Source organism: Helicoverpa zea, chromosome 11 (assembly GCF_022581195.2).
Source record: "Helicoverpa zea isolate HzStark_Cry1AcR chromosome 11, ilHelZeax1.1, whole genome shotgun sequence".
In the NCBI taxonomy this organism is placed as follows: Eukaryota; Metazoa; Arthropoda; class Insecta; order Lepidoptera; family Noctuidae; genus Helicoverpa; species Helicoverpa zea.
This window is the reverse complement of record NC_061462.1, coordinates 2,009,388-2,035,770: the sequence shown is the minus strand read 5'-3', so window position 1 is coordinate 2,035,770 and position 26,383 is coordinate 2,009,388. Positions and strand designations below refer to the sequence as shown.

At 41.7% G+C, this 26,383-nt stretch overlaps 2 protein-coding genes across 11 annotated transcripts in view; one reads left to right on the top strand and one right to left on the bottom strand.

The window, feature by feature from the left end:
* The window catches only part of LOC124634522 (cubilin), a 108,433-nt gene extending 101,617 nt beyond the window's left edge, over positions 1 to 6,816 (top strand). For both annotated transcript variants that reach the window (XM_047170123.1, XM_047170122.1), the window contains 6 exons: positions 141 to 369; positions 575 to 773; positions 1,001 to 1,205; positions 1,417 to 1,546; positions 1,740 to 1,927; positions 6,521 to 6,816. In XM_047170123.1, the coding sequence (XP_047026079.1) occupies positions 141 to 369; positions 575 to 773; positions 1,001 to 1,205; positions 1,417 to 1,546; positions 1,740 to 1,927; positions 6,521 to 6,750 (1,181 nt within the window). In that variant the 3' untranslated portion in view covers positions 6,751 to 6,816. The remainder of the gene's footprint in view (positions 1 to 140; positions 370 to 574; positions 774 to 1,000; positions 1,206 to 1,416; positions 1,547 to 1,739; positions 1,928 to 6,520) is intronic.
* A 303-nt stretch (positions 6,817 to 7,119) lies between these two features.
* On the bottom strand, positions 7,120 to 25,528 carry LOC124634523 (heterogeneous nuclear ribonucleoprotein R-like). 9 transcript variants are annotated; one of them, XM_047170124.1, is made up of 15 exons: positions 25,145 to 25,528; positions 24,522 to 24,727; positions 24,157 to 24,268; positions 21,955 to 22,148; positions 19,856 to 19,983; positions 18,408 to 18,649; positions 16,717 to 16,852; positions 15,826 to 15,959; positions 15,660 to 15,734; positions 15,336 to 15,485; positions 13,865 to 14,010; positions 12,494 to 12,579; positions 10,826 to 10,968; positions 8,828 to 8,984; positions 7,120 to 8,106 (listed from the first exon to the last, which is right to left on the bottom strand). In XM_047170124.1, the coding sequence occupies exons 3-15, from the start codon at positions 24,265 to 24,267 to the stop codon at positions 7,976 to 7,978; spliced, it is 1,833 nt and encodes a 610-aa protein (XP_047026080.1). In that variant the 5' UTR covers position 24,268; positions 24,522 to 24,727; positions 25,145 to 25,528; the 3' UTR covers positions 7,120 to 7,975. The 9 variants fall into 9 exon arrangements, with proteins under 9 accessions (XP_047026080.1, XP_047026083.1, XP_047026085.1 ...); XM_047170127.1 differs by having other exon boundaries at positions 24,522 to 24,566; XM_047170129.1 differs by having other exon boundaries at positions 12,494 to 12,564; positions 25,145 to 25,527.
* Between the last annotated feature and the right edge of the window lie 855 nt (positions 25,529 to 26,383).

The following is a 26,383-nucleotide window of genomic DNA, read 5'->3' as shown; positions in this document are numbered from 1 at the left end:
CTCCCCAAAATCCCTTTACCTATTGGTGAAAACCGTTCAATAGATTTTGAGTGTCTCGCAAGTAGACGCGTCTTGTTTTATAATATGTAAATATGATAAAATGTCTGTACTGACGAGGGACCACTTATTCATTTTCCCAGAATATCGAGTACCAGGCACGGCGGCGCCGGGCGGCGAGTGTGCGTTCACGTATCGGAGTGAGGCAAAGAAACGCGGCGAGTTCAACTCCCCCCGCTACCCCTCCAACTACCCCTCGCACACCAACTGCACTTACACGCTGGCTGCCACCCCTAGCGAGCAAGTCACCGTGGTGTTCGACCACTTCAAAGTGAGGGCTGATGCCTGGAATGCTACTGCGGGCGTCTACAGGTAAGCTAAGTCGGATGGAGTCTATTTTTTGTATGAGATGGCAAGCTCTCAAATACACGTTAGTAGCTTACATTAGCACCACAAAAACACGATTATGATCCACAACCATTGTTTAACAATAATATATAAGTTTCGGAGAGAGTGATTTTGTTTGCCAAAGCCCAAAAACCTTTGAATGATATGCCATATGGACTCACTTTCACAGTGGCGCCACATGCAGTGAAGACTGGGTGGAAGCGTGGTGGGTTGGTCGCGAAGGTACACGGGTACCATTAGGGCGCTGGTGTGGGCTGGCCACACCAGGGCCCATGCACTCACCCCGCGGCGCCACTGGGCTGGTCATTGCGCTGCACACTGATGCTGAAGCCGTCGCCTCTGGATTTAAAGCCAGATATATATTTGAGGTAAGTGGAAAGGTAGACATTGATCTATCTATTCTGTGATTTTTCGAATAAAAAGTACAATATCAAGTCGTCTACATAAATGGTTCCACTAGTTGAAAAACAGTAAGTATCCAAAAATACACCTAATCGTTAGATCCCCAGAAACTGTGACATAAAATATATCCGTACCATAAAAGCTTACCCGTAAATTCTAGAAACAAAATGATATTCCTGTGTTCTACTATCAGCCAGCGAAGTCGATATTCGGCGACTGCGGCGGCAACATGTCTGGCGCGGAGTGGGGCGTCATCACGTCCCCGAACTTCCCGCAGAACTACGAGCAGCCCAAGAACGGCCCCGCCTCCAGGGTCTGCAACTGGTTCGTCACGGCGCGCCCCGGGAAGAGACTCTTGCTCAATTTTGAATATTTCGCTGTCGAAGGACATCTTACTGGTAAGTGGTAACTCGGATATTTTATGGGATCTGTGTATTTTGATGGCCATTAACTTGTCTTCAAATACTCAAAAATGCTACAAAACTGTCTTCCCGCAGTTTCCTAGTAGGTCTTTATTAAGATCAGGACGCTAACAAAAAAACTACAGTTTTACCTTGTACCAAGTCACCTGCAGATTGTTTCCAATAAAATTATGATTGTGCCTTCCAGAGCGCGGATGTCCAGCGGCAGTTCTCAGGCTGTGGTACGAGAGCCCGGGCCCGCCGCTCGAGCTGTGCGGAGAGAAGGCGCCTGCCGACCGCTGGCAGTACCTCTCCTCATCCAACTCGATACGGCTGTCGTAAGTCACTTATTTTTTGATTTAGTAGACTCTCTAGCGTGTCTCACAAATGTAGCAACAATAACTAACTTTGTAATAATAAAAAAATCTGACGTGGTAGATCTACTTGTTACGAAATGAGCTATGAGACGGGGGTCTGAACTCGACACACTTAAAGTATGTCTGAGTGTTGGCACTGTGTTCGGTTGGGCAGGTTCATAATAGCGGATAAGGCGGTGGGCGCGATGGGGTGGCGCGCCGTGTGGACGGAGGTGACGGTGCCCGAGGCCGGCGCCTGCGCGGGCGGCGCGCTGGACTGCGGCGGCGCCTGCCTGCCGCCCGCCGCGCCCTGCTCGGGCCTGCAGCACTGCGCGCTCATGCCCGACACCAAGCCCACGCACTGTTAGTATGCACCGCTTCTACCGCAGCCCCCACTCCCCGGACCTCTAACGACACTCGTATGTCACACATACGCTCTTCGTCTCCTACATATCTAATGACTTTCTCTTTTAGGTGTTAACATACTTCGTTATGTTTAATTACGACTAAGTCTAAATCGAATAAGCTAAAACTTTTTCCAAATTTTTAATTGATTTTGAAGACACTGTATATTACGATTGGCACTTTACCGCACTTTGCATTTCCACTTGATAAATGTATTTACACCGTTGCATTTTGTCGTTGCATTATAGGGGTTATAAATTAATCAAGTCTATATAATATAAATTATAACTATGATAATGTAGCTTGTTGAGAATACTTATGGAGTAAGCAGTATATGGACCATTAATTATTATAAACTTATCAATGTGCTTTAATTATTTGCAAAATTCACGGGAATAAAATAATGAAGAATATCGTGTAAAATGTCTCGAGAGGATCTGTAATTTCAAGGAAGAGGCAGTCACAATCTATTCACAATGACAGCCTTGCGAATAAATAACATTAGAACTAGGTAAATCAAACAAACAAATTCTAGTAACAAAAATCTCTGCTGAAACAAAACTCTGAACGAATTAGGACTACCTACTGAACAGAAACGCGACTGGTCCTTTGAGCCGCGTGAAAAGGAATAAATGTAAAACTTGTTGAACAGATTGTTTGTTTGAAAATCTATTTGGACCCACCGAGATATTCTACTCGTTAGTAAAGTGACGAGTCCATTTGGTTTGCTAGATATCGAGCCTGCTTCGTCGCCACACGAGGCTTGTCGTACATTCGCTGCTTACTCCTGCTTTTATCTTCTAAATCGTTGTAAAATATTGTATTCTAAACACTGTAGCACTGTTAACTAATAACTCTAAACAAATAACAATAATGTTATGTTCACTGTACTTTCTCAGTATACTGATGGTTCAATGCAATCTTTGTCTCTAAGGATGTTGTTACATGTACTCTAGGGCTCTAGGTGTTTAGACACATTCAAACGATAAATCATATAATTGTTGGTGAATTAGCAGAATATATTGAATATGTTGCAAAGATTACAGACTTTTTCATTTATATACCAAGGCTCCCCTTAGTATAATTTAAATCTAACTACTTAAATGTTTTTCACGTTAACTCATTCTTGCATCCATAACTTCTACTCCATTTAAATACTCTATTATTATTTTACTTTCTTCAAATACTGTGATGACTCAGGAGAGTTGCATCTCTGATCTGTCCTAAGTCTAAATTTTTGTTATATGTTTTTGATCGTTTGCGTATTGATAAATTGTTGCAATTGATAAAGTAGTCACTCCAATGGGACAAAGCTTGCATTGAGTCATCGCACTATGGGGCCCTCGACAACTGTTTTTGACAGAGCGCTTTCTGGTGGAGTACGACCGTCGATTCTCTGAGTAGTTTTAGTCTCTCGGTAGTTGTAGTGAAGTTTCGAGTCGCGGAGGATAGGGCGCGGGTCTCGTGTTCCACCAGAGAGCGCGAGGGGCCCCGCTGGTCTGACGGCGCGGTGTGCGCAGGCGGCGCGGCGCCGGGGCGGCTGGCGGCGCGCGCCGCTCTGGTCGCGCTGTCGCTTGTGCTCGCCGCCCCGCACTGACCGGGCGCTGCGCACGTGAGTCTAAACAACACCCGAGCCCTCACGCCAAGCCGCTCCTATTTCCTGACTTCCTTCTATATCCATCGTCATTACCGCTTCAGCTTAGAGGGAAACAGACAGTTGCGTTAACCGTTCTTTTCAAGACCAGCCAGTGTCTTTTAGCATAGTCATTTCTTGGAAAAAAGTTAACTTCAAGAATTAACTGAGACACAGTATGGAACCAGTTTCATGCATCAAAAATAAACCTTGCTGTCCGTTTCCAACTGGGTTACGCAATTCTTTCCACTGCAAAGGAAAAAGCTCTTTGCAGTACTTAGGTGCAGAATTGGAAAATATATCTACATTTATTTGCAGTAATCGGTAAAGGTAATCGGTATATATTTTTTGTCTAAGCCTATGTGGTCGAATTATGTTGTTTCTGTTGCGGATTTTCTAAACACGAATTTGGGTAACTTTTGTAGAATGCAGAGCATCTCTTCAGCTTTTCGTCGCGTCGCTTTGTCATGTGCTATCTTGATCCTGGATGATTTAATTGTCTTTTTATTTACTTAATTAATTTGCCTATTAGAAAGTCTTCTAAGTATTCTTATTTACAGAAAAGTTCAACAAATAAACCTTTCATTATTCCTTGTCGCGAAAGGACCAATTTTATTCCTCTGTCGCGCGTAAATTTTTCCAATACGTGGTTTACTTTACCTAAACAAGAAAATGCGAACTTTTTAAAAGACCATTAATTACATCCAAGATCGCTTCACCACACATCAGTCTCTGCTTCCCTTCTGACTTTTTACTTTTCTAATATTTTCTATAAACCGTATATGTTTGCATGTTGTAAAATGTCTACCTAAACCAACACATAAACATAACAAATAAAACTTAAATAAAAAGAAATAAAGCTTTACAATATTCAAAGATGTTGCTGATATTCATCTATCTAGATGACACCATGATATGGAAAAAATAAGAGACATTCAATCGAATTCCCAATAACTGGAAATCTAAAAATAAAAAAAAACTTTGAATATCGTAAAGCTTTCCCTACCTAAGTGTCTATAAAGACCGAGAGGTCGACTCCACTCAGTGTCAGTTGAAGCCAGATCGTTTAATTACTTCCTACAACTCAGGATACCTATAGGCATATTTTTTATTGGTCAAAAACAAAAAGCAGAAGCATAATGCTGCAAAATAAAATTCAGAACCAAAGAATGAACGAAGATCTGCCTTCCAAATTAATTAAACAGGACAAACAGGTAAAATTACTACTAGTGAGGTAAAATTGTGCCATTCGAATAATGCAAATGCGTGTGAGTTACCCAGGCCAGATGTTGTCGAAAATGGTCATTTTAATCTTATAGATAATTAGTTGTGCGGCTTCTGTAATTGTTGCGCACATTTTTAAATTTGTTGCGCTTATAGTTTTTTAATTATTTCACAAAAACATTTCCTGCGGGCGTAACGTTACCCCAGCCAGACCATTTTCTTTCTAATGGGAATATTTAAATAAATATTACCTATAAAATTAGTTGTCTAGATAAAGTAAATGTTGTGCCATATTTTGTATTTGTTCTTTCTTCGGTTGCGAAGTTATTCGAGATTTTGCTGGGGTAACGTTTTTGGTTTTGCTAGATCTCTGAAATGGTTAAGCGGATTCTTATCATATTTTGTACATGACTTCCTAGGACTTAGTTTAAATTTGTTCGGCAATAATAAAACCAAAATAATGCATATCTTAAAGGTTATTTCATTAAATGAAAAAACATTTCAATTGGTCCCAGCACTCTCAATAAGAAGTCTAAAGACTTACTTTAAACGTTATTTTAAAGCCTGTAACTGCCTTCAAATGTATGTGAAGTTTCATTAGCATCCTGTAAGTATTTAACAAGTTATGATGATATTCAGTTCTTCACGAGCACGGTCTTGATGCGCGCGGTGTTATTTGGCCACTGGATTGGATATATGAACTGAATCAGTAAAATTTCAGCTCAGTACATTGGATAATTAATGAGATAATACGATTAAACTCATTAGGAAGTGAATGACCGTGGTAACCCGACCAAGTTTAGGGGGTTACGAAAAAGCGAAAACGCAGAACGACACCGTTAAAGTAAGTCTTTAGACTTCTTATTGAGAGTGCTGGGACCAATTGAAATGTTTTTTCATTTAATGAAATAACCTTTAAGATATGCATTATTTTGGTTTTATTATTGCCGAACAAATTTAAACTAAGTCCTAGGAAGTCATGTACAAAATATGATAAGAATCCGCTTAACCATTTCAGAGATCTAGCAAAACCAAAAACGTTACCCCAGCAAAATCTCGAATAACTTCGCAACCGAAGAAAGAACAAATACAAAATATGGCACAACATTTACTTTATCTAGACAACTAATTTTATAGGTAATATTTATTTAAATATTCCCATTAGAAAGAAAAAGGTCTCGCTGGGGTAACGTTACGCCCGCAGGAAATGTTTTTGTGAAATAATTAAAAAACTATAAGCGCAACAAATTTAAAAATGTGCGCAACCATTATAGAAGCCGCACAACTAATTATCTATAAGATTAAAATGACTATTTTCGACAACATCTGGCCTGGGTAACGCACACTGCAAATGCTTTGAAGAAAATGCGTTATAGGTACTTTGTAAAGTAACGTATAAAGTTGTGATATCTAACTCCAAAATCCATACGGGAGCTCATAAATCGTACCTAAGTACATATTTTAAGTGCCCGATTTTAGAAGCCCTCACAGGAAACAGAATTGCTAGTGCTACAATCTGTAAACCTTGAAATAAGGTAGGTTGACTTCAATATTTTCCCACAAACTACCAATTTTACGATCTGACTTCTCTTCCTACATCCACAAGACATGCATCAAAGATCTAACGAGAAAAAGTTGTTGGAGGAGTCGATCCACTTAGTTTGGACGAGGTTGTAGGCGTGACGTATTCGTAGGCGGCGAGAGCGCAGTGACAGGCGGTTCCGGGAACTTGGGGTGGTGGTGGGCCGTATGCGGCGGCGGCGGCGGTGCGGTGGCCCTGGGCGCGTGGTGGGCCCGACGCGCGCGCAGGGCCCGGGCCGCGCGGGTCCGCAGGCCGCCGCCTCCGCCGCGCCCGCCGCCGCTGGCGCGCCGGGCCCCCGCCGCGCGCCTGGCCGCGCCGCCCGCGCCTCCCGACACCGTATGACGACGCGCCCACGCCGCAACGGCGACACACGCACCACTAAATAGTTGATTACACGACTTTAACGTACTCTTTGTTTCATTAATCACATTTACAGCAAAGCCCTTTCGTGTACTTAGTGGTGATGAAGAATACACTTGAATTTATCCAGCACTGATGTGCTTTCAATGCGTATGCGCAGCGCATTTACCTATGCCCCGCTATATAACAAACAGTAATACCAACGAAGTTGTGTGAAACGGAAGGGACTGCGTATATTTGTTTATTCCCCCATTCTAACGTATGCGTCCAAGACGCGTGTGTATTCTATGTTGTGTTGGCGATAATAGGCACCTACTGTGAAGAGGTAAGTGTTAAAAGAAAACAAGCACATAATAAGGCAAACACAGTTTTGCAAATTTATTCCACATATTAAACTGATACAAGATTGATACAAGTCGAGTTCTAACAGTATGGACATGCTATGTGGTCGAATACAAAAAAAGTTTAGTACAGCAATAATAAACATTACAGAAATCCTGAACTTTACAATACTACTGCCTCACACTAATGTATTTTAAGGGAAATATGTAATAAAAATAAAGCAAAAAAACTAAAGCAGGAACACAGTCGGGAAATGTTCGAGTACAGGGGGTGGTTTTATTTTAGCCGTAATCGCTAGTCGTCGATTGAAGTATCCTAAGTTGTAAGTATGTCAAAAAACAACAGTCAAACTCCTTACAATATAATAATTACTGCTAAAATACACATCACATCGCAAAATGCGTTCACAGGAATAAAATATATCGAATAACATGTATTAAAAAAAAACAGACAGTCGACGGGTCCGCGACCCGAGCGCACGGTCGCAAACAGGCAACCGCGGCCGCGCGCTCCCCTCAAATAAAGTATATATTAAATATATATACGGCTAATACGACAGTGAAAAACATAAGCATAACGGGAAACTTACAATCGAAACATTTCATAACGTCCTACTTTAAGATTTTTTCGGATCGATGCGATACAAAATCGAAAACTCGAAAATCAAATAAAAAAACACATATATAGAAAAAAGTAGAGCGATCCTCTCGGCACGCAGCGAGGACCGGACGTGAACGTATCCGCGGGCCGCGAGCGCGCGTACGCAGCGGCCGAGTCGCTCCCCCGCGCAGCTTGTAGTGCCTCCAATGCGGGGGCCGGCCGGCCGCGCCGCCCGCCCCGTCCCGCGCCCGCCCCGCGCCCCGCGCTAGCTGGCCAGCGGCTGCTGCGCCAGCGCGCCGCCGCCCCAGCCCGCGCCCGCGCCGCACCCGCCCGCGCCCACCCGCCGCTTGCACTCCCCCCCGACGTTCTGGTGGCCCCCGTCGTGTTTACGTTTACCTACGGCACAGAACACCGCGCATTAGTACCTTCGCCAAAGATCCTATCTCCAGAATCATCAACTGACTAGAAGACAACATGCGGAACTACTATAATCTCTAGATAGCACAGGAGAAGTCAAGGAAAAGAAAACGAATTTGGAATAGTTAAGGAACTAGAGGTATCATTCGGATGGAACATCAGCGCCCACCATTCAGGCTAAAAAGCCTATAATAAATAGGAACGTAAAGGTCTTCCACAAACTTCGAAAGGAAACAATGGACTCGTCACTCGATCGAGCTCTACAATTTTGGTCAAGTTTGTGGTAGCCCTGGGACTAGCAAGGACCGATATAGGAGTGGATAGTTACCGATATAGAATGTATCGAAATCCAGATTTACACGCAAACCATCAAACATGCTGAAATAAAAGGAAAAGGTTTCAGGATATTATTTGTCGGGCAAGGGCAACGAGGTCGACCGAGAGAGAGTCCAATTGTCATTCATTCGTAATTTAGAATTTTGCAGTAGAAAAGGATATTATGTTTAAGGTTTATGGATGGAATGAGGATTCAAGTAGAAGAGGGTGTGAAAAGAGGTTTTGGAGAACTGTGTGCGATGTGTACCTTGTCATAGGATACTGTGTATTAATTAAATTCAGAAAAGATCATTCTGTAAAGTACTATATCCGTGAGGGTAAACAGTTCAGAGATGAAAGTGTAGTATATGTACGTGGCACTGACCTGGTAAACTTGGCTTGGCGCGGGGATTGCCACGCATGGCGCTGGGCGTGCGGCGGCCACGCGCGACGCGGCGCGCACCACCACGGGCCCCAGCCGCGGGGGCCGGCGCCGCCGCCGCGCGCCGCGCCCATCGCCCGCCCGTCCCACATGACCCAGCCTGCGCACCCACACACTCAGCGATCGCACGCACAACCCCGACCCAGTCCCACGCCCTACGATACCCGACATACTCCCACTTACTGTCTTACTGGACCCCAGGACTTTATACGTCGAGGTATGTCAACGGGGAGCATGTCAAAGTATTGTAAAGCATCTTCCAAGGTACATTGGGGGACGAGAGTGCCAACGTGAGAAAGATTACAAAAAGCGACCGATTTCTGTTTCTTTGTATTTAATGCTTTTTTGAGTTTGGTTAAATTTCAGCTTCGATGAAAGCCTGAGCACATCAGAAATGTTGTTGGCTGTAGATAAACTAATCTAATACTAGCATGCATAATATTCAAGTAAACTAATAATTGGAAAATCTAGTTTACATCCGATGTACTCAGGTTTTCATTGTAAACACATTCACTTAAATTACAGAACTCGGTCAAAAAAAAAACAAAAATATAAACAGATACGATTATTCCAACCATAACACTTAGAAAAGATTGTGTTTAGGTACTCCAGATCATATTAAATAAAATAGGGACAATCTTATAGGATTCGTTATAGTTGAAATAACCATTAAAATAAATTACTATCATGCTGCAAAGTATTTCGCTATCGCAATACAATGTAACTGTCAACATACAAAATAAATATTACACTAGATATATGTAATAGATACACAACTTGCAATCGCTGCTCAAACCATTTTACAAATTACATCGAATTTATATTACTAGCTACCTGTTTGAGCAACGTCCGCAAGTTCATTAAATTATCAAAATATTGTGGCTTTCGAGATAAAAGTACCTGTGATGAGCTCACATAAATCATGGTTAGTGCCAACGTCACAAGCATTGTTACAAAAAGAACACTTTTACCGTGGAACGCCACACAATACCAAATTGATCAACAGAATGTCGTTATACAAGTAAATCAGTGAAACAATCAGGTACCTACTGAAGCTTTCTAAGTCAACGAATCATCCAACATGAATTTAATAAATACATTCTAGGATAGGGAAACGAATATTACTATTTACTTTGCCTACTCGACAATTAATACTTGTATATAGTAAAGAAATAAATGCTACTGAATAAACTAGTGTCGGCTCATCTAAACAATAATCACTAAGAGCGACACGACATCCACTAAACATGAATATAATTTGGAATAAAGTGGCGGTACCTGAATGCCTCCGGTTAGATCGTAGTAAAGCGAGTTGGGCCCGAGCCCGAGCTCGTCGTCCTGAGTGAGGCATTTACCAAGCGGGTCAGTAAGTCTTCTCAACATATTCTCTACCTCGTTACAACAACGAGAAATTATACAACATTACTCGGGCGTTCCAAAGCTTCGGGGCACGCTACGTTCCTCGCCTACGGGATGTGAGCGGGTGGCAAAGCTCGGCCGTGTTATCGGTTAGTGGCAAGCGAAGCGAAGCTCTACATGGGGGTGACAAGCGCGGCGGAATGACGTTAAGCGGTGCAAATGTGAAATGGCAACTGAAAACAACAGGTACAGATGAGAGACGGGCATGTTAGTCGGAGTGGCCGCAGCCATATAGACCTGATGGTGAGATCGGCCGACGGCCACCCCGCGCCCACTAACACTTTTCCCGGCAATCAGTGACAAGTCGGAGGCCCCGCCCGCCCAGTGCAATCACCACCGTCAGGCCTACACACTACCGTCTTTACCGAGTCACTAACTCCGTTCGAGGATGGGATTAAACAAAAAATAAAAACAGTAGATGATAAAAATTTGGCAAATCAAAATCGATAGAACAATAATGAGTACAGCGACTAGTGACTAGTAAATAAGAGTGATACATTAGTGAGTGTGTGTGGGACCCACCGGTTGCGGTCTGTTGGGAGGCTGGCGGACGGCGGACGGTTGCGGTGGCCCCGCGTAATCAAAATAGAACTCATCGTACCGGTAAAATGGCTCATTGTAGCCACCTCGGTAATCACCGTACCCGTAATAGTCGTAATCATAATCTATAAACACACAACACAGGCCTTTTAGAGGCTAAGCTAAACTAACTCTAACTTACAAGCTACCGATGTCGGCTGGCGGTTAGCGAGCCTCCACGACACTCGTACCGGGAAAAGATTACAAGTTACACATGCTGTCGTCACTTTACACGGGGTACAGTACAGGTATGGTATGGTACAGCACACGGGTTAATCCAACACCTCTGCTCCTCAGCGATCACACACCGCGGTACGGACCGACTGAAGCTCTTCATATCGACACACGGAACAACATGCATCCTCATATGTCTAACTGTTCATGTCCATTGTCTGATGAATAAAATTGTTTATGAGCATTTCAATTTAGATGATGATTGTATGGTGACTGTGACAACCCATCACCGGAACCTGCCTACGTGTCACTCGACACTCACAATGACTCAGAACTGATCATGCACTCTCTGTTAATATTGTTATTACAATTTAAGATGGACCATATTGTGTAGCCCTCGACTATCTTTAATAGATCAGAGTTTTCCGAAACCATGCATCGAACCTATTCCTAGCTGTCATTAATACTAGCCTAGGTAGTAGCGTTAATGAAACATGTACTGAGGCCTTAACGATACACTACAGAAGGTTCCCATCGCGTAGATATTAGGCTAGCAATGTATGAACTGTTTGGCAATATGGCGGGAAGTCCCGGTGGTGAGTGTATAGTAGCGGCCATTTTGTTAGTAAGGGACAGTAGCGGATTGTGCGAGTGTGCGCGTGGAGACCACACCGTGTTCACATCTCTGTTCGTGTGAGGGATGGGAGCTAGGCGGAGGGAGATCGTCTATGCCGACTGGTTTGTATATCAATATATCAATGGCCATCATATGATTGTAGTTACGGTGAGTATCTAGTTCCCTTCACCTATCTCTAGTGTGCTGTCACGTTGTACTGTTTTCTGGTGCGCTGGAGGCTCGGTTATAACTTGACCCATTTAGAACTGTTCAAAACTACAATTGACATTTCTAGACTATAAAATAAAAAAAAATCCTTGACGAGAAAACAGAGCGTCCCCGCCACAATCCGGGTGGACGTGTACCGCGCGCGTGTGCGTGTCGTCAATACGTCCCAAATAACTTGACAAGCCTGAAGTTAGGCGTTCGGCTGAACAGTAGAATGTTTAAGAAACTAACGACCAAATACTGGAATGCCACTCAATTTTAAGGATTACTCACTACATCATTCTATCTCCTTCACTTTAACGTAAATTTTTGCGACGAATATTCTTTTGAGAACCTATTTTTCCATCGCCAGATAACTTATATCCGAAGAATGTTTTGACAGCTTTTAGCTTTAAAAATATGTCAATACGCCATATTTAAACCTCAGATAGAGGTTAACTGATGACTGAATGAAAAATGGTCCCTAAGCAGAATTAAAACCCGTCTACTGCGCAGGGGATGTTCTAGCTTCGGTGTGTGAAGTTATTCGGGGCGACGTGTATATGTGTGGTGTGTGTGCGTGTGTGTCGCGTGTGTTGTGTGAGCATACTGACCGTAGTCGCCGCGCGCCTGGGGCGGGCGCGGCTGCGGCTGCGGGGTCCGGCCGCGCAGCACCGGCGAGCAGCTGCACCAATCGAATCTGACAGTTAACATCCCGACGTTACATACATCGTGAACGTGCCTACCTAGCCCCGGTAAACTCTCAATCTTGGCCCGAAGACGTTTCCACACATGCCATATTCAGATGGCTATTAATAATTATTTAGTGAAGTGATACTAACATAGTATAAAGTTTTTATATATAATATACTAACAATTTTGTATAATATAATATGTATGTTAGTCTTTAAGGTATATATGTATGGGCCAATGAAGCCTGAAAATAGAAGTATTTGATTTGAATAATATCTGGATAATATTATATGCGATATCCAATTGACTCTCAACTGGAACTCGATCAAGCATCGTGTGGAAACTCACAAATACCTGTCAGCTTTTATTCCATTCGTCTTGCTACAAGAAAAATATCAGGAGCGTTATCTAAATGTATTAATATAATAAAGAGGATACCTTTTTGTTTGTTTGTGCAATAAAGGCTCCGAAACCACTGAACCGATTTAAAAAAATCTTTCACTGTTGGGATCCTACACTCTTCCCGAGTAACATAGGTTACATTTGATCCCGGTACGGGGAGTAGTTCCCACGGAACACGGGTGAAATCGCGGGAAATTGGCAAGTGTTACATAAACATCAATACGAACAAAATACAATTCTTCGCAAAGAGAATAATAACATTTTACTTCTTTCAATTCCAGAAAATGATCAAGATAAAATACTATAACGGATTTAAATGTTGACGACAGGGCTTTTGTCATGATTATTTTGGAATATAATTGATTACGTCCATCAATCACGTATTTGATGGTTTACTGAGGCATCAGAGAGACTAACTTTGCAATTAAAGCAATATTTAATTAGGTTCACGTAACGTTTAGTATCGATCTCAAAATGGGAGGCATTCTGAGCAAATAAATGTAAGTCGGGGATATTATAGCACGATAATATTCAACAATTATAAACGAGGAGCAATCGAACAAAATAAAATAACTATTGGCTTAACTTAAAGATACTAAATGCAAAAAAATAAATAAGGCGATATGCAAAAATCTGTTTTTGCTGCTAAAGGAAACAAGGATAGCACACTAGCCAGAATCCAAAAAACCTATACAACGCTCATTTTTAAGAGAAAATAAAATTCTGTGTCTGAAATTAACTACTAGCGCCCTCTACACAAATTCCTAGGAAATTATAGAAAAAATACGAAACTATAACTATTTACCAAAATATTTCTGGCAAAGTCCTATCAGCCCTATCGTTTGTTCGAGAGCCCCTCAGACAGCAGTACAGCGTGTCAGTGCACTTACCCGCCGCGGCCGTGGATCATCTGCATCATGCGGCGCTCGCGGGCTCGCAGGATCTCCTCCTTCTTCTTCTTGTCGGACGGCGGCTTGGCCAGCGACACCTCCAGCCGCGCGCCGCCCATCTCCTTGCCGTCTAGCTCTTGCATTGCCTGGAATTATAAGACAGTTGTGTAGGAAACTGATGATCAACAGTTCAAAACTTTTCAAATAAAGAAAAAACATTTTATTTGTAAAGGCTTCGAAACTACTGAAACGATTTGAAAAGTTATTTCAAAGCTAGCCCCCGAGTAATGTAGGCTATATTTTGTTCGGGTACAGAAAAAGTTACATCGGGACGAAACTGCGGGAAAATAGCTAATATTAAATATTATCACTAAATGAAGTCTTCCGATAAGGATGGTTATAAGTGCTATAAATGCAGGTCGCTGCATACTGCATAGTGAACTGATGATTTGATGAGGGGCTGTGGATGGATACGGGCTGCCCAAGACGCGGTTGACGCTTATAAGAGAAAGCCTACGTTCAGCAGTAGATGGCAATAGTCTCATTTGCAAAATTTTTATGTTAAGAATACTGCTTATGCAGATGCTCGACGTAGTTCTAATAGGTGCTAAATAGATGGTGCAAAATTTCAAACAACAATAAAAGAAAGCAGCCGCTAGCCAGCTGCAAAGAACATAATATAGTGCACAAGCTTAGTACAACCCGTGCCGATAAAGAATGGGATTAGAAATGGCGGCTCATTGAGCTGGGAGCGTCAGCATACAAATGCAATAACAATAAATTTAACTAAACTGAATAACGTTAAAAAATATCGTTACCGTTGAAAGTGTTTCGTTATTTCATGAATTAAAATAAAGCTTATGTTAGTTAAATTTGTGATCGTTTTGAGACTACATTACGTAGGTACACAAATAGTCAACAAAATCATTACCTGAATCGCGGAGAGGGTAAGGATGGATATAAACTATTTTCGCTTCATAACTTTAAATAATCTCAAATATCCATACTAATATTATAAATGTGTAAGTAACTCTGTCTCTCTGTCTGTCTGTAATGCTTTCACGGCTAAACCACTGAACCGATTTTGATGAAATTTGGTATGGAGAATATGGAGATAGGTTGAATCCCAAGGCCTTCCTTGGGCTTAGGCTACTAAAATAAATTATACGGTAGTCGAAACCAAGCATCATTAAATCACCATATATACGGCAATTATCGTATCAATATCACTAAAGGGAACGCATAATCAAAGTCGTTATTTTTTTTTTGTCAGTCGGTACCAACGAGTGTGAGTATGGACGGAAATAATGTGCGAGCGAGAAGTGAATAGATGCGCCGCCATTTCTAATCCCATTCTTTATCGGCACGGGTAGTATAGTGTCCATCACCAGCTTCCAGATTCCGCGGGCTGCTTTATGAAGTTCTAAATTGGGGAACAAGGCAGAAAAACTGCAATTTTGAATGTCCTTACCTTTACTGCACAGTCCCGGTCCTCAAAATGCACGAAGGCGTAGTCCTTAATCTTCTTGACGCGTTCCACCGTGCCGTAGCGCTCGAACTCCTCCTTCAGCGCGTCTTCCGTTATCTCTTGCGTCAGGTTGCGTGCGTACAGTACCTTCACCTAAAATTATAGGTATGTTTCAGTATTTTGACTTTGAAGGTAAACAAGTATTTAATGGGGATGCTGACTTAAAAAATATATCAATCTTCTAGATGTAGCTCAGAATATTCGACAGATTTTTTACTGAGAAAATAATGTGTGGTGAGTAAAGTGGGGGGTTAAAGGTGAACTTACTTTGCTCATAGTTTGCTCGTCAGGTTCCTCTTGGGGGTCCGCCCAGTCCACTATTATATCACAGCCCCATACCTGCTCGAATTAGAAACAAACATTACACTATTACTCTGTTCGGGATGATACATGACATGACGCGTGATGATGCAAGTCGGCAGTAAACACTTACCTTTATTCTACCTGTTCCCAGTCTACGTTTAGCTAGTGACGCCGCTTTGTGAGACTCGTATTCCAAAAAACAAAATCCTCTATTTTTCTTCTTGTCATCGGGCGAACTATATATTATAACTTCGACGAGCCCAGCTGCAATCATAAAACATGGATAAGGATCGGGAAGCGGGGCGCAGGCACGCTAACGGTATGAACAAAGCTTCCCTCGAGCCCGACGCGCAAAAGTCACTCATTCAACGCTACAGAATATGAAGCAAATCAAACGATATTCCAGGAGAACATATACGGTACTGAAGAATTCTATTCTAGAGAACAACAGCAAGGTTCTCCAGTCATGACCAGTGAGCATTCTCGAGGCAAAGGCCAATCAAAAGGTACGGTCGCGGGCCGCGGGCCACGGTGAGGCGCCTGCCGGGCCCCGGGGCTGGGCCCCTCGGGGCCCCTAGTCCCGCCGGGCCCCGCCTGCCCGCGCTCACGGTGCCCCGCGGCCGCTCTAGATAACAACCGAGTAGCACTTATTATGAATTCGACAAGGACTTACGTGCGTGCCTAGTAAACTCCTCAAACAAATCGTCCCGATCTCGATTCTTAGGGATATTCCCCACGAATAACCGGTGATTGTTAAAGGAAACTGTTACGCCAATCTTTTTCCCCTTTCGAATTTCATAATCATTCAGCTGCAAGAACAATTCGAGGGAGAATAGCCTGGGCCGGGGCCGGGCGCTGGCTGCCTGCCCGGCTGGCGGCCGTATGACTGGAGATCGCGGGAGGGAGCGCAGGACAGGGACAAGCGGGACGCAAGCGGGAGCCCGAGCCGGTCCACACCAAGCCCCACGCACTCAACCCGACAACTCTATAAACTCCTTAATTCATTCGAGTGACACTTTACCTGTTAATTTACCAAACTCTTCCAGTATCTCCTCTTTGCCTTTAGACTTGGGAATGTTGCCGACGAAAAGTCGCAGATTCGGTACGCTAATCTTAATTCTCAGAGTCTTCCCTGGTTTTATTTCGTGATTATCGAGCTGTGGGAAAAATAACAAGGGAAAAATTTTGAAAAAGGGCGTCGATTCAGACCCTTGGGGCCATGGCCTGCGAGGCTAGCCTCGTCGACGCGCGACGAGCGACGCGCGAGCGATGATGACGGTTAGAGCCAATCGTAATGAGTTAACTGAATTTGGATGATAAGCCGACAGTGTTGTACGGAGCAAAGAGGAGAGCCTGAGATATATTACATTCTCAGTTGGAGAACTTTTCCAAGCCAATTCAAAGTTAACCCTGTAAGTGGACCGTTTGATGAAGTGAAAATAAAAGAAGCGAGTACGTGTGATGGTAACAAAAAATAAAATAAAATTAAAGCAACTTAAAATTGAACGAGGTGCAACAGTAAAGAACGGGATGATATCTCAGGACAAGCGAGGCTAGATCAGTTTATAGGTGTTATGTTTGCACATTTACACAAATTCAGTGATTATACATATTAATTGGACGGCGGCTGCTTGCCACGAAGCACAACTCCGGTACATTATCATGTTACTGTGTAGCATTACACAAGGGAACTATTTAGTGCGAATGGGTGCAAATGGCCGCCGTGAGCGGGATATTAATGACATGCTTTTTAAATGATAGAAGAAGCTTAAATCTAAATCTCCCAAGTGTGACTGTGAACATATTCGACAGGCAAATGATTGGGACCTTGCAAAATTACTGGCTGATGATTACTAGTAGTCTTGCAAGTGAGGCCGCGGTTTGGTCACTTCCAGTGCGCTGGGAGAACCATCATGATGCTGCGGCTATAGAGCAGTATGTGACACATTCAGTGAGGAGCAGTGACGCAGAAGGAACGTGATGGTTCCGCCGGGGGGAGGCGGCGGGAAGTGACCAAACGCGCGGCTACTAAGTGCTGTGATACTGTTAATCTTTCAAGGGAATATACTTAAACATTTCGGCGAGTCACCTGGAAAGTAGACGTCAAATTAGAATAAATTTTGTTTCAAATTAATAACACCAATTTTAATCAATCAAAAAATCATCCTCAGTAAAGCTTTAGAGTTTTGACACAATTTTGTGTTACCAATCGTGATAGGCTGATAATGAACAATTGCACCATTGTTTTAGTTTTGCGATAACACAGTGTGCTGTAATGTTGGCTATTGGTACAGATGTGCTCGATAACATCCATGTATCGCACAAAGATAGGTGCCGCACTATCGCCGCGGGCCACGCTGGTTATCTAAATGTTTGCGATCATCAAGGCTGCGGGGACGCCGCGCCAAGGGGCCGCAGGTGGCACCAATCTTTGTAGCAAACGTTTGTTCAACAACTCTACGGCTTATTTTACACTAAAGTTCGAGGGAGGGGTAATTTTCATTCACCATTCAATAGGCTAAACATTGAGCGCGCGAAGCGTACATTAATACTGTTCAGACAGGAGCAACATCAAAAGAAAAATGGAGTTTGATTGTCGAAATGATGGAAACAAAAATATACATCAGTATGAGGTGACATGCATTAGCCCCCCCCCGGACGAACACTGAGAGTGGCAGAGCCGCGGCACGGCGGCGGCGGGCGCGGACTCACCTCTTGCACGGCTCGCTGCGTGGCCTCGCGCGTCGTGAACGTCACGAAGGCGTAGCCGCGGTTGGTGCCCGTCATGGGGTCCATCATGAGGCGCAGGTCCCAGATGGTGCCGCAGCGCTCGAACAGCGGGATGAGCTCGTCCTCGTACATATCCTTGGGGATCTTCCCGCAGAACACCTCGCAGCCGGCGCCCGGCGTACCGCCCTCCCACCCGGGCGGCGGCCCACCATACTTGCGTTGACCTGCCCCACACAAACACGAAGTCAACCAAATGTTCTCACGTTCTATTCAAATAAATCGAAGTTGGATGAAGGGACCTCTCTGGCGACCTATACAAAACTTCCGCGTTCACTTAAGGGAACATGTCCATAACGGGTAATGGTATTAGTTAGATCACACTGCACGTGCAAGAGACCAATGTGTACGTTGATAATATCATCGGAGCACAATGGCGGACACGTTAATTTAATATTAGCATAACTCTGGACGGTAGTTTTGCAAGGAAAATATTAGTCTAATCAGATTCAAATAAGACGATTTTCTCATAACACTAATACCTAATATCAATCTTTTATTGGAATTTTGATTCATCAATCTGATAAGAATATTGATTCCAAATTCCAATGCGTCACAAAGGAAATCCAATTGGTCGTATCAGATACTCATATGCAAAAATCAGTACCTGCTTTATATATTGAAATCTAGTAAAAGTACATGGTTGTATCCGTAGGCCTCCTACAATGTTGTACAATATTGGAGGGAATCTAAAAGACATAGATTACACTTTCTTAACGAATTTATATGGTACTGTTGTCCCTTAAAGTCTGAGAATATAATAATAACGTGTATTTTTTTTTAAACCTTATGTGTAAATGCTAAAGCTAAAGTAGCGTCATCAACACAAAGGAACAAGTTATCCACGTATTAATGAAAGTACTGATGAAGTGCGATGTCCTTCGCGGAGCGTTGCGCGCCAAACTTGACAACTGTATTATTCACAAACACAATGCACGAGCATTGCAAATGCATTCCAATTTTTGATAATATTTTTATTTTCTGAAGAACATTACGACGAACATTAAAAAAATACATTTATTCGCAAATTAATTCGCATAACTAATACGTGCCCGTATGGGAAACTAAAACCGTAAAAATCTCGACTTTCCACCTTCACGCTACTTTTAACCCATTAGCAATTCGGTAAAAATTTCTGCGAGTAATCATGAAAATTTAAGTATAACTGAACAATAACTGTGTCGAAAGCATCACGAAAATCAGTCACGAGAAAAATAATAAGTATGCGAGAGAATGTATGTAAACACATTTGACTTAACGACACTAATTTAATAACACCTACTTATAGATTCAACACGTTATCAGCTAAGCAATATTATCCTACATTTCATTAGTTATCTAGTGGTCAAAGGTCTAGCTAGTGGTATACTGACCTGTGGTAACATCTAACGTGTACCCGGTCCGGGCCAATATTTGTTTGATCTTCTCTTCGTCAGGGCCCTTCACCTGAACAGTGGAAGACAACGCGGGCGCACCTTGCACGCCCGCCCTGCTTTTCTGTCTGAAATTTAGAATGTCATTGATCAGTTCCTCTGTAATGGTCGTCTTTCGTGGATTAAGGAAAGTTTAAGTTGCACGAAGTTAGTTTTATACTTGTGTCATCGAAAATGCGACATTTCATATTAAAAGATTTTGTAGTTTAGAAATGTGTATTCAATAGTTTTATGGCATGTTTTAGCAAGTCTATTAAAATCTTCACATTTCAGTTAAGAATTCTCTGTTGTTTTGTAGAAGAAAAAACTATTTTGTATCAACATTTAACAAACGCTTAGTTGTGTTTCGGATCTGGAGAAAATTGCGGGATTGTAGTTTTATGGCAATGAAGAATGAATAAAAGATATTATGGTTAACCAGTCAAAAGGTACAAAAACGACCGACGAAAAAGACAAAACCAACTAGGGGACATGATTTCATTGATGCGACTTGTTGCAAGCAGCTGCAGTTTAAATCTTGTTTTCACTGCATCCCATGCTTAATTCAGAGATTTCGTCAGTTCGACCCTGACGTAAGACGAACGATGTTTTACATCGACAATATTGTGGACGAAATTGAAAGCAAGTTTTGAGACAATCAGATATTTATAAGGGTCCCTTTTATTTAAATTTTTATTATGGAGTAGATATAGTTGCCTTTATCGTTTCTATTCAAAATAAAACCTACTGCATATTTTCACCCTTTCATGAAGAGGCAGGAATACTCAGGACACGAACCTAGAAACTGAATCAAAGCTTTTTTTTGCAGACTCTCTAGTCCAAAACACGCTGCAACATCTTACGAAAACCTAAATGAAAACTTAGGTACCAACTATAAGGGTGGGCGCTTCACAATTTACTGTTTAATACGGTAATCATAGCCTATTAAGATTCTCAAGGAAAATTGGGACACAAACCCTTCAATAACAAGGCAACTGAGGATAATTCCAATTAGCATTTTATTAAATCTCGCAAACAGGTTTTGCATCACGACTGCACAGGGGCTAATGACCATCCGTAATCTAATCTTGCGACGGGCGGCGCAAATAAACACGAGGACACAAGCAAAATGATCCGTCAGTCCGTCACGGAGCGAGCATTCCAGCCGCTACCACCGGATCACGTATCAATTAACCACTCACTTTCTCGCTTCGTCGACCGCTTCATCTTATTCTCGACTCCCGGGGACTTGCGCTTTATACTAATCTAACTACGAACCCTCAAAACTGAGAACTAACTTAACTAGCGAGTTAACAGCGATCGGATTCACGATTTAAATAACTATAGAAAAAACGCATTCTATATTTTTCTGCCCCGTACAAATTCAACTCATAATACCCCTGCGTTGTGGCACATAGCTGCACAATGCATATAGCAAACAATTATACCCTATTAACGGAACAGCTTTAAAGTAGTTTAAAGTCATTTCAAAAGCCTCTACTACCAATCAGAGCTCACACGTTAATACCGGCCGAGTTCGCATTGGCAGCCTCGGAGGCACGATTTTGCTACTTAGAAGTGCTAAACTTAGCGGAACACTGCTCTCTGACTAGTGTCATTATGAGGGCATTTCAGACGCGGCAATCTTTTTTATTGCATTTTAATGGGCGGTATCGAAGTGACCTCTTCTCCCAAAGGTCGAGAGATCGACACGAGATATTTAATTCGGTACACTGCAGGAACAATAATGTTAAATGGTTCCCTAACCGGTGATTGGCCGTGTCAAGGCTTGATTTTGTGCAAAAAAGGTATTTTTAAATTCTGAGTCGGATTTTCGCATTGCCATTCCGAGACAAGGCCGTGCAGTACATAAAACAGCATCATTTCCTAGTTACTGAGGCAGAGGGCCGGGGATTTAAATTCAACGGTTGTCCGCAACGCGGCCTATAATATGTCAAATCAATTTTTCAAGATTGTGACCCAGATATACCGGGCAGTTTGGCAATCATCCAATATTTTGATCGTGTTGCCAAGCGAAATAATACAACGTGAGTACTCACCTATAGGTCTTCATGACTCCACATAAATAAGCACTTTTATTAGATACATGCTCGAGATTTGAATCTAAAAATTGTCCAAGAACACTTAAAGCACCGTCGGATGGAAATTCTTTTAAGGCATCTAACGCACGTTCATCCAGTTCGGCGTGCGCTAGCTTTCCAGTCTTATAAATGTCGTCGAGCTTGGCTGCTACCTGGAAACGACATTATATTCACCATTAAATACAATTTCTCGATATAGAAATCAAAGATTACAAGTTTCGCACGGAGGCCATGGAGTGTGGGTAGGCTTAGCATTGTCTCTTCCATTTTAAGTATTATCAGTTTAATACGTGGTTCCAACAAATTAAACAATGGAATCTTGTGAAATATACAAAAGCTCTTTATGTTGGTTTAAAGCCGACAATCTGTCCATAGGTGTATGTGGTCGTTGCGGGGTGGTAGCCCTACAAATACAAAATGTTTTATGTAGGACTATTCTATTAAAGGGCGGTAACACAAAAGGCGGGAAAATTTTGCATTCGTGGTGGTCTGCAAACTTTATTTTAAGAATTTACGAGTTCCTAAGTCGATAAAACTTGCAGATATGTTTATTCAATATAACAATAGTCACGTGACTTTCGCCACGACAATGTGAGCCAATTCACTGACCATCGCAATTCACGCAATTAAATAACTATTTTATGCGAAGATAAGAAGCGTTACTTTGTGGTTACAATTATAGGTATATGCCTACTGGGCTATCTTTATGGACACATCGAAGTGGTTTCTTCGAAATTATTTTATTACTTAAGTTACAAAGGACAGTGACGAGGAAAATTACTGGGCCTCCCCCGCCCCGCCACCCGGCCCCGGCGCATACCAGTGTGCACTGGCCTCATGCGTTTATGGATTTCCGAATGATAAATTTGTCGTGTAGGTATCCCATCTGCATGACTCGTCAGGGACTCAGTTGGCAAACCTTATTGGAATCTTATTTGAATGTATCTTTTGGAGTTTAAATAATCTGAATAAAAATTGGAAAACTTGAGTAATTCTATGCTTAAAAGTTAAAAAATCCTATTTGAAAAGGGGAAACATTTAAATGCAGAGCTGTTTCTGATAGGATATAAAATGAAAACATTTTGCAAAAGCATGGCCTTACATAGATACAGTCAACAACTTATGTACACATGTATACATATAACAAAGTATTCTGGGTGGCAACAACAATTTTTAAAAGCATGCAAGCCTGTATGCATGCACTGCAGGTGCCCAGATAATAAATGGCAGAGGTCAGCATTATCAGAGAGAAAGTGCAAATAAATACTGCCAACCAAAGAATTTTTCTTTTGAACATGAAGTTTACAGGATTGGCAACATGCAAATAATATTTATAGGATCTGGGAATAGATCTGATGAAGCCTGATGATTGATACAACAGATAAGATTAATAAATCAGTACCTAGTGATCATTATTAGCTTTATTATTAATATTTTGATTATGCATTGATTGTAGTTTAATAAATTTTAGTAGGTAAAAACCCAGAAATAAGCTAGATGTTGGAAAAAAATAAATTGATAGGAACTATGTGCATAGATAATGGTAACTATTTAACTAGGTGATAAATAATTTTTATAGAATGAGTCAGACACATAATACATAGCTGTATATGCATAATACATATCAACATTAAATTCTTATTGGTATCATGTAAAAACAAACTAACAATAAAACACAACGAGATTCTAATAAGAATCTGGGATGACTAAATTTTGAAATATACCAAATGGTATCTAGTTAGTATTAAAAAAAAACACTGATAATTCTGGGGTTAACAGCTACTGGCCTTTCTTACACTCTGATACAGTATAATATGGCATTGTTAGTCCGCTGAAACCGTTTTCATAAATGTTAGGGCTAACTATGGAAGTTTCACCGGGACGGGCAATATGCCTCAAGATACAAATATGTCCCAAACGCATCTCTAGCATTCTAGACTATAAAGCTCTGTAATATTATGGATAATGCAATTCATGTAAAGTTCTAAAACCACAGAATAACTAAGAAATACTATATAATGACTTAGAAATTTGCATAAAACAGTGTGCACCGGCAAATTTTTTTACTTTGCAATTCCTAGGTTTTTGGTAAGAACTAAATGTACAGGATATACACTGATATAACTACATATACTGAGGAACTGAAAATTATATGCTCACCTTAGGATCCAAGCCATAGTCAATGAGTTTGCGGTAATCTGGTGTCCGGCCAACATCGGAGTCCTTCCCAGGTACCTCTTCAATGGGTATTTCTCCATTGCCCTCCGCCATTCTGCACATTCATCATCATTTTACACACACTACACTCAACTGCTGCAACTTTGGGGCATGTTACAAAAGTTTAGAGCAAGTTTTATATGACTAAGTTCACTAGAAATGAGGATACCTCATTGCTTGCCTACAGATGATGTCATCCAGCAGCGATTCAAGGGAGCCACGCGTGTGAGCAATGCCAACAAATTAATATTGTATAAAAAATATTTAATATTTATAAAATATGTACTGTGGAAAAGAATAATATTTACCTTTATTTCGTAATTTTTGTAATTTTGGAAGAAAATGATAACGCTCTAATCGTCCGAAAAACAAAAAAACAAATGATGTTCAAACATATGAAACTGTGAAACAATGGGATTGTGCACTCCTCATTCCATCCGGGTGAAGGTGAAATTTCAAAAAGCGAATGCGTGTGTCATTGCATTCTTGTAGTGAAGTGACACTATTTTTGAGCCTAAAAAACGAAAATCGGAATTATGTCAAAAAATCTAACAACACCACAGTATAAAGGGAGATGCGAATTCCGGCGGTCAATGACCGAAATAACACAGCAAACTGTGACAGCTCTTTAGAAACCGCTTCACATATCACTTTTAACGAATAATCACTTTAGAACACATTTACAATCCTCTTTGAGCGAAATATAAACACTAGAAACTTTCCGCGCATGAAACTTTGGTGAATGCAAAACTGCAATAAGTTGAGAGTGCAACTGCATTGCACCCGATAAGAACCGGCCGGCGCGCGCCTCAATTTCCAAAAAGAATCCAGTTAGAATCACCACAAAGGATGCCAGAAAATGGAAAACACTTTAACACACAATCACTGAACGACAAAATCAATCAAAAACACTGTACACGAAAATAATTACCTATTAATTTTGCTAGTTGGTGGCCGAGACAGATATGGCGGCGCGACGTCAACGTGACCGCCAGTACGGGGTTCTCATAACGACGCGCGCGGGACATGCAACGAGGAGTGCATTCAAAGTTTAAAAGGCACTTAATTTCTTTGTTAACTTTTAACTACCTCTCTGTTTTAAAACTAATTGTGAACGCATCGAAATATTAAGTATTTTATTGCACAGAGAGTTTTTGCAATGGTTGCGATTGCGAATAATTTTGAATGTGAAAGAGCGCGGCGCGTCGCGCAAGGCTGCCGGCCGCGAGGTGAGACAGGCTAGCGGCAAGACGGCAACGAGCGAGAAGCCGAGAATGAAGGGGGGAGGGTGTTGCAACCGCCGGTGCAGGCGTGCAGCAGCGACGCCGCACCGAGCTCGCCTGCATACTTGCATACATACGCACACTTGCAAACCCTTTGACCTTCGGTACTCGCAATCGATTCACTGCCAGTTTCGCCTTTGTTGTTACAATTAGTTAATTACTTTGATGTTGTCTGTATGTGCAGTCCACTTTAAAGTCAAAACAAATATAAAAAAAATATGATTTAATAGAAAACAAAAGAAACCATGGTCACCTTAAAATTATGATATCACCTTAAAAATTAAGATATCCATCTAGTTGGAATCTAGTTAGTCATAAACAGAGTGCTTATTAATTATTAGTAAAAACAATGACATATAAAAATATTTATTGGGAAGTTAACATTGTTCAAACTAAGGGAATGTTGTAAGTTATTATGACTAAAGTTAGAAAAGTTAATGCAGTGTCGCTTTTATTCAATATAGAAAAATCACACGGTTACTAATCGACGTTGTCCAATAGTAGAACAAGGTTCATTACTCTTTGATATGGAAACGAAGGGATAAAAGAGTTAATCGCAATAACCCCTCGCTTTTAGTTCGCTTACACCTGCTGATCATCGAAGCCGTATGTATTCGCGACACATACACATATTTAAAACTGGCCTTCGTACTTTACGTGTATGTGTAAGTAAGAAACTCGGATCTGTATCCGTCGCATTATGTGGGTAGGTAGGTAGGGCGGCTACTGCGGGTGCCTCGTTTTGAACGGACAAGGTTCCAATTCCAATGCGGCCCTCTGTTGCTAATATGGATCTTAAAGGAAGTCTATATGAAGTCGAAAATAGCATAAACACTTGATGCAGACTCTTCCTTTCTTTACAAAGAAAGAACTCTGGTGTAGTGTGT

Excerpts from the sequence above, each read along its gene's own strand:
- LOC124634523 (XM_047170124.1), bottom strand. The coding sequence starts at position 24,267 with ATGGCGGAGGGCAATGGAGAAATACCCATTGAAGAGGTACCTGGGAAG. Across the intron at positions 19,984-21,954 it reads GGAGTCATGAAGACCTATAG|ACAGAAAAGCAGGGCGGGCG; the intron begins GTGAGTACTCAC and ends TCTAAATTTCAG. Across the intron at positions 15,735-15,825 it reads TGGGAACAGGTAGAATAAAG|CAGGTATGGGGCTGTGATAT; the intron begins GTAAGTGTTTAC and ends TTCTAATTCGAG.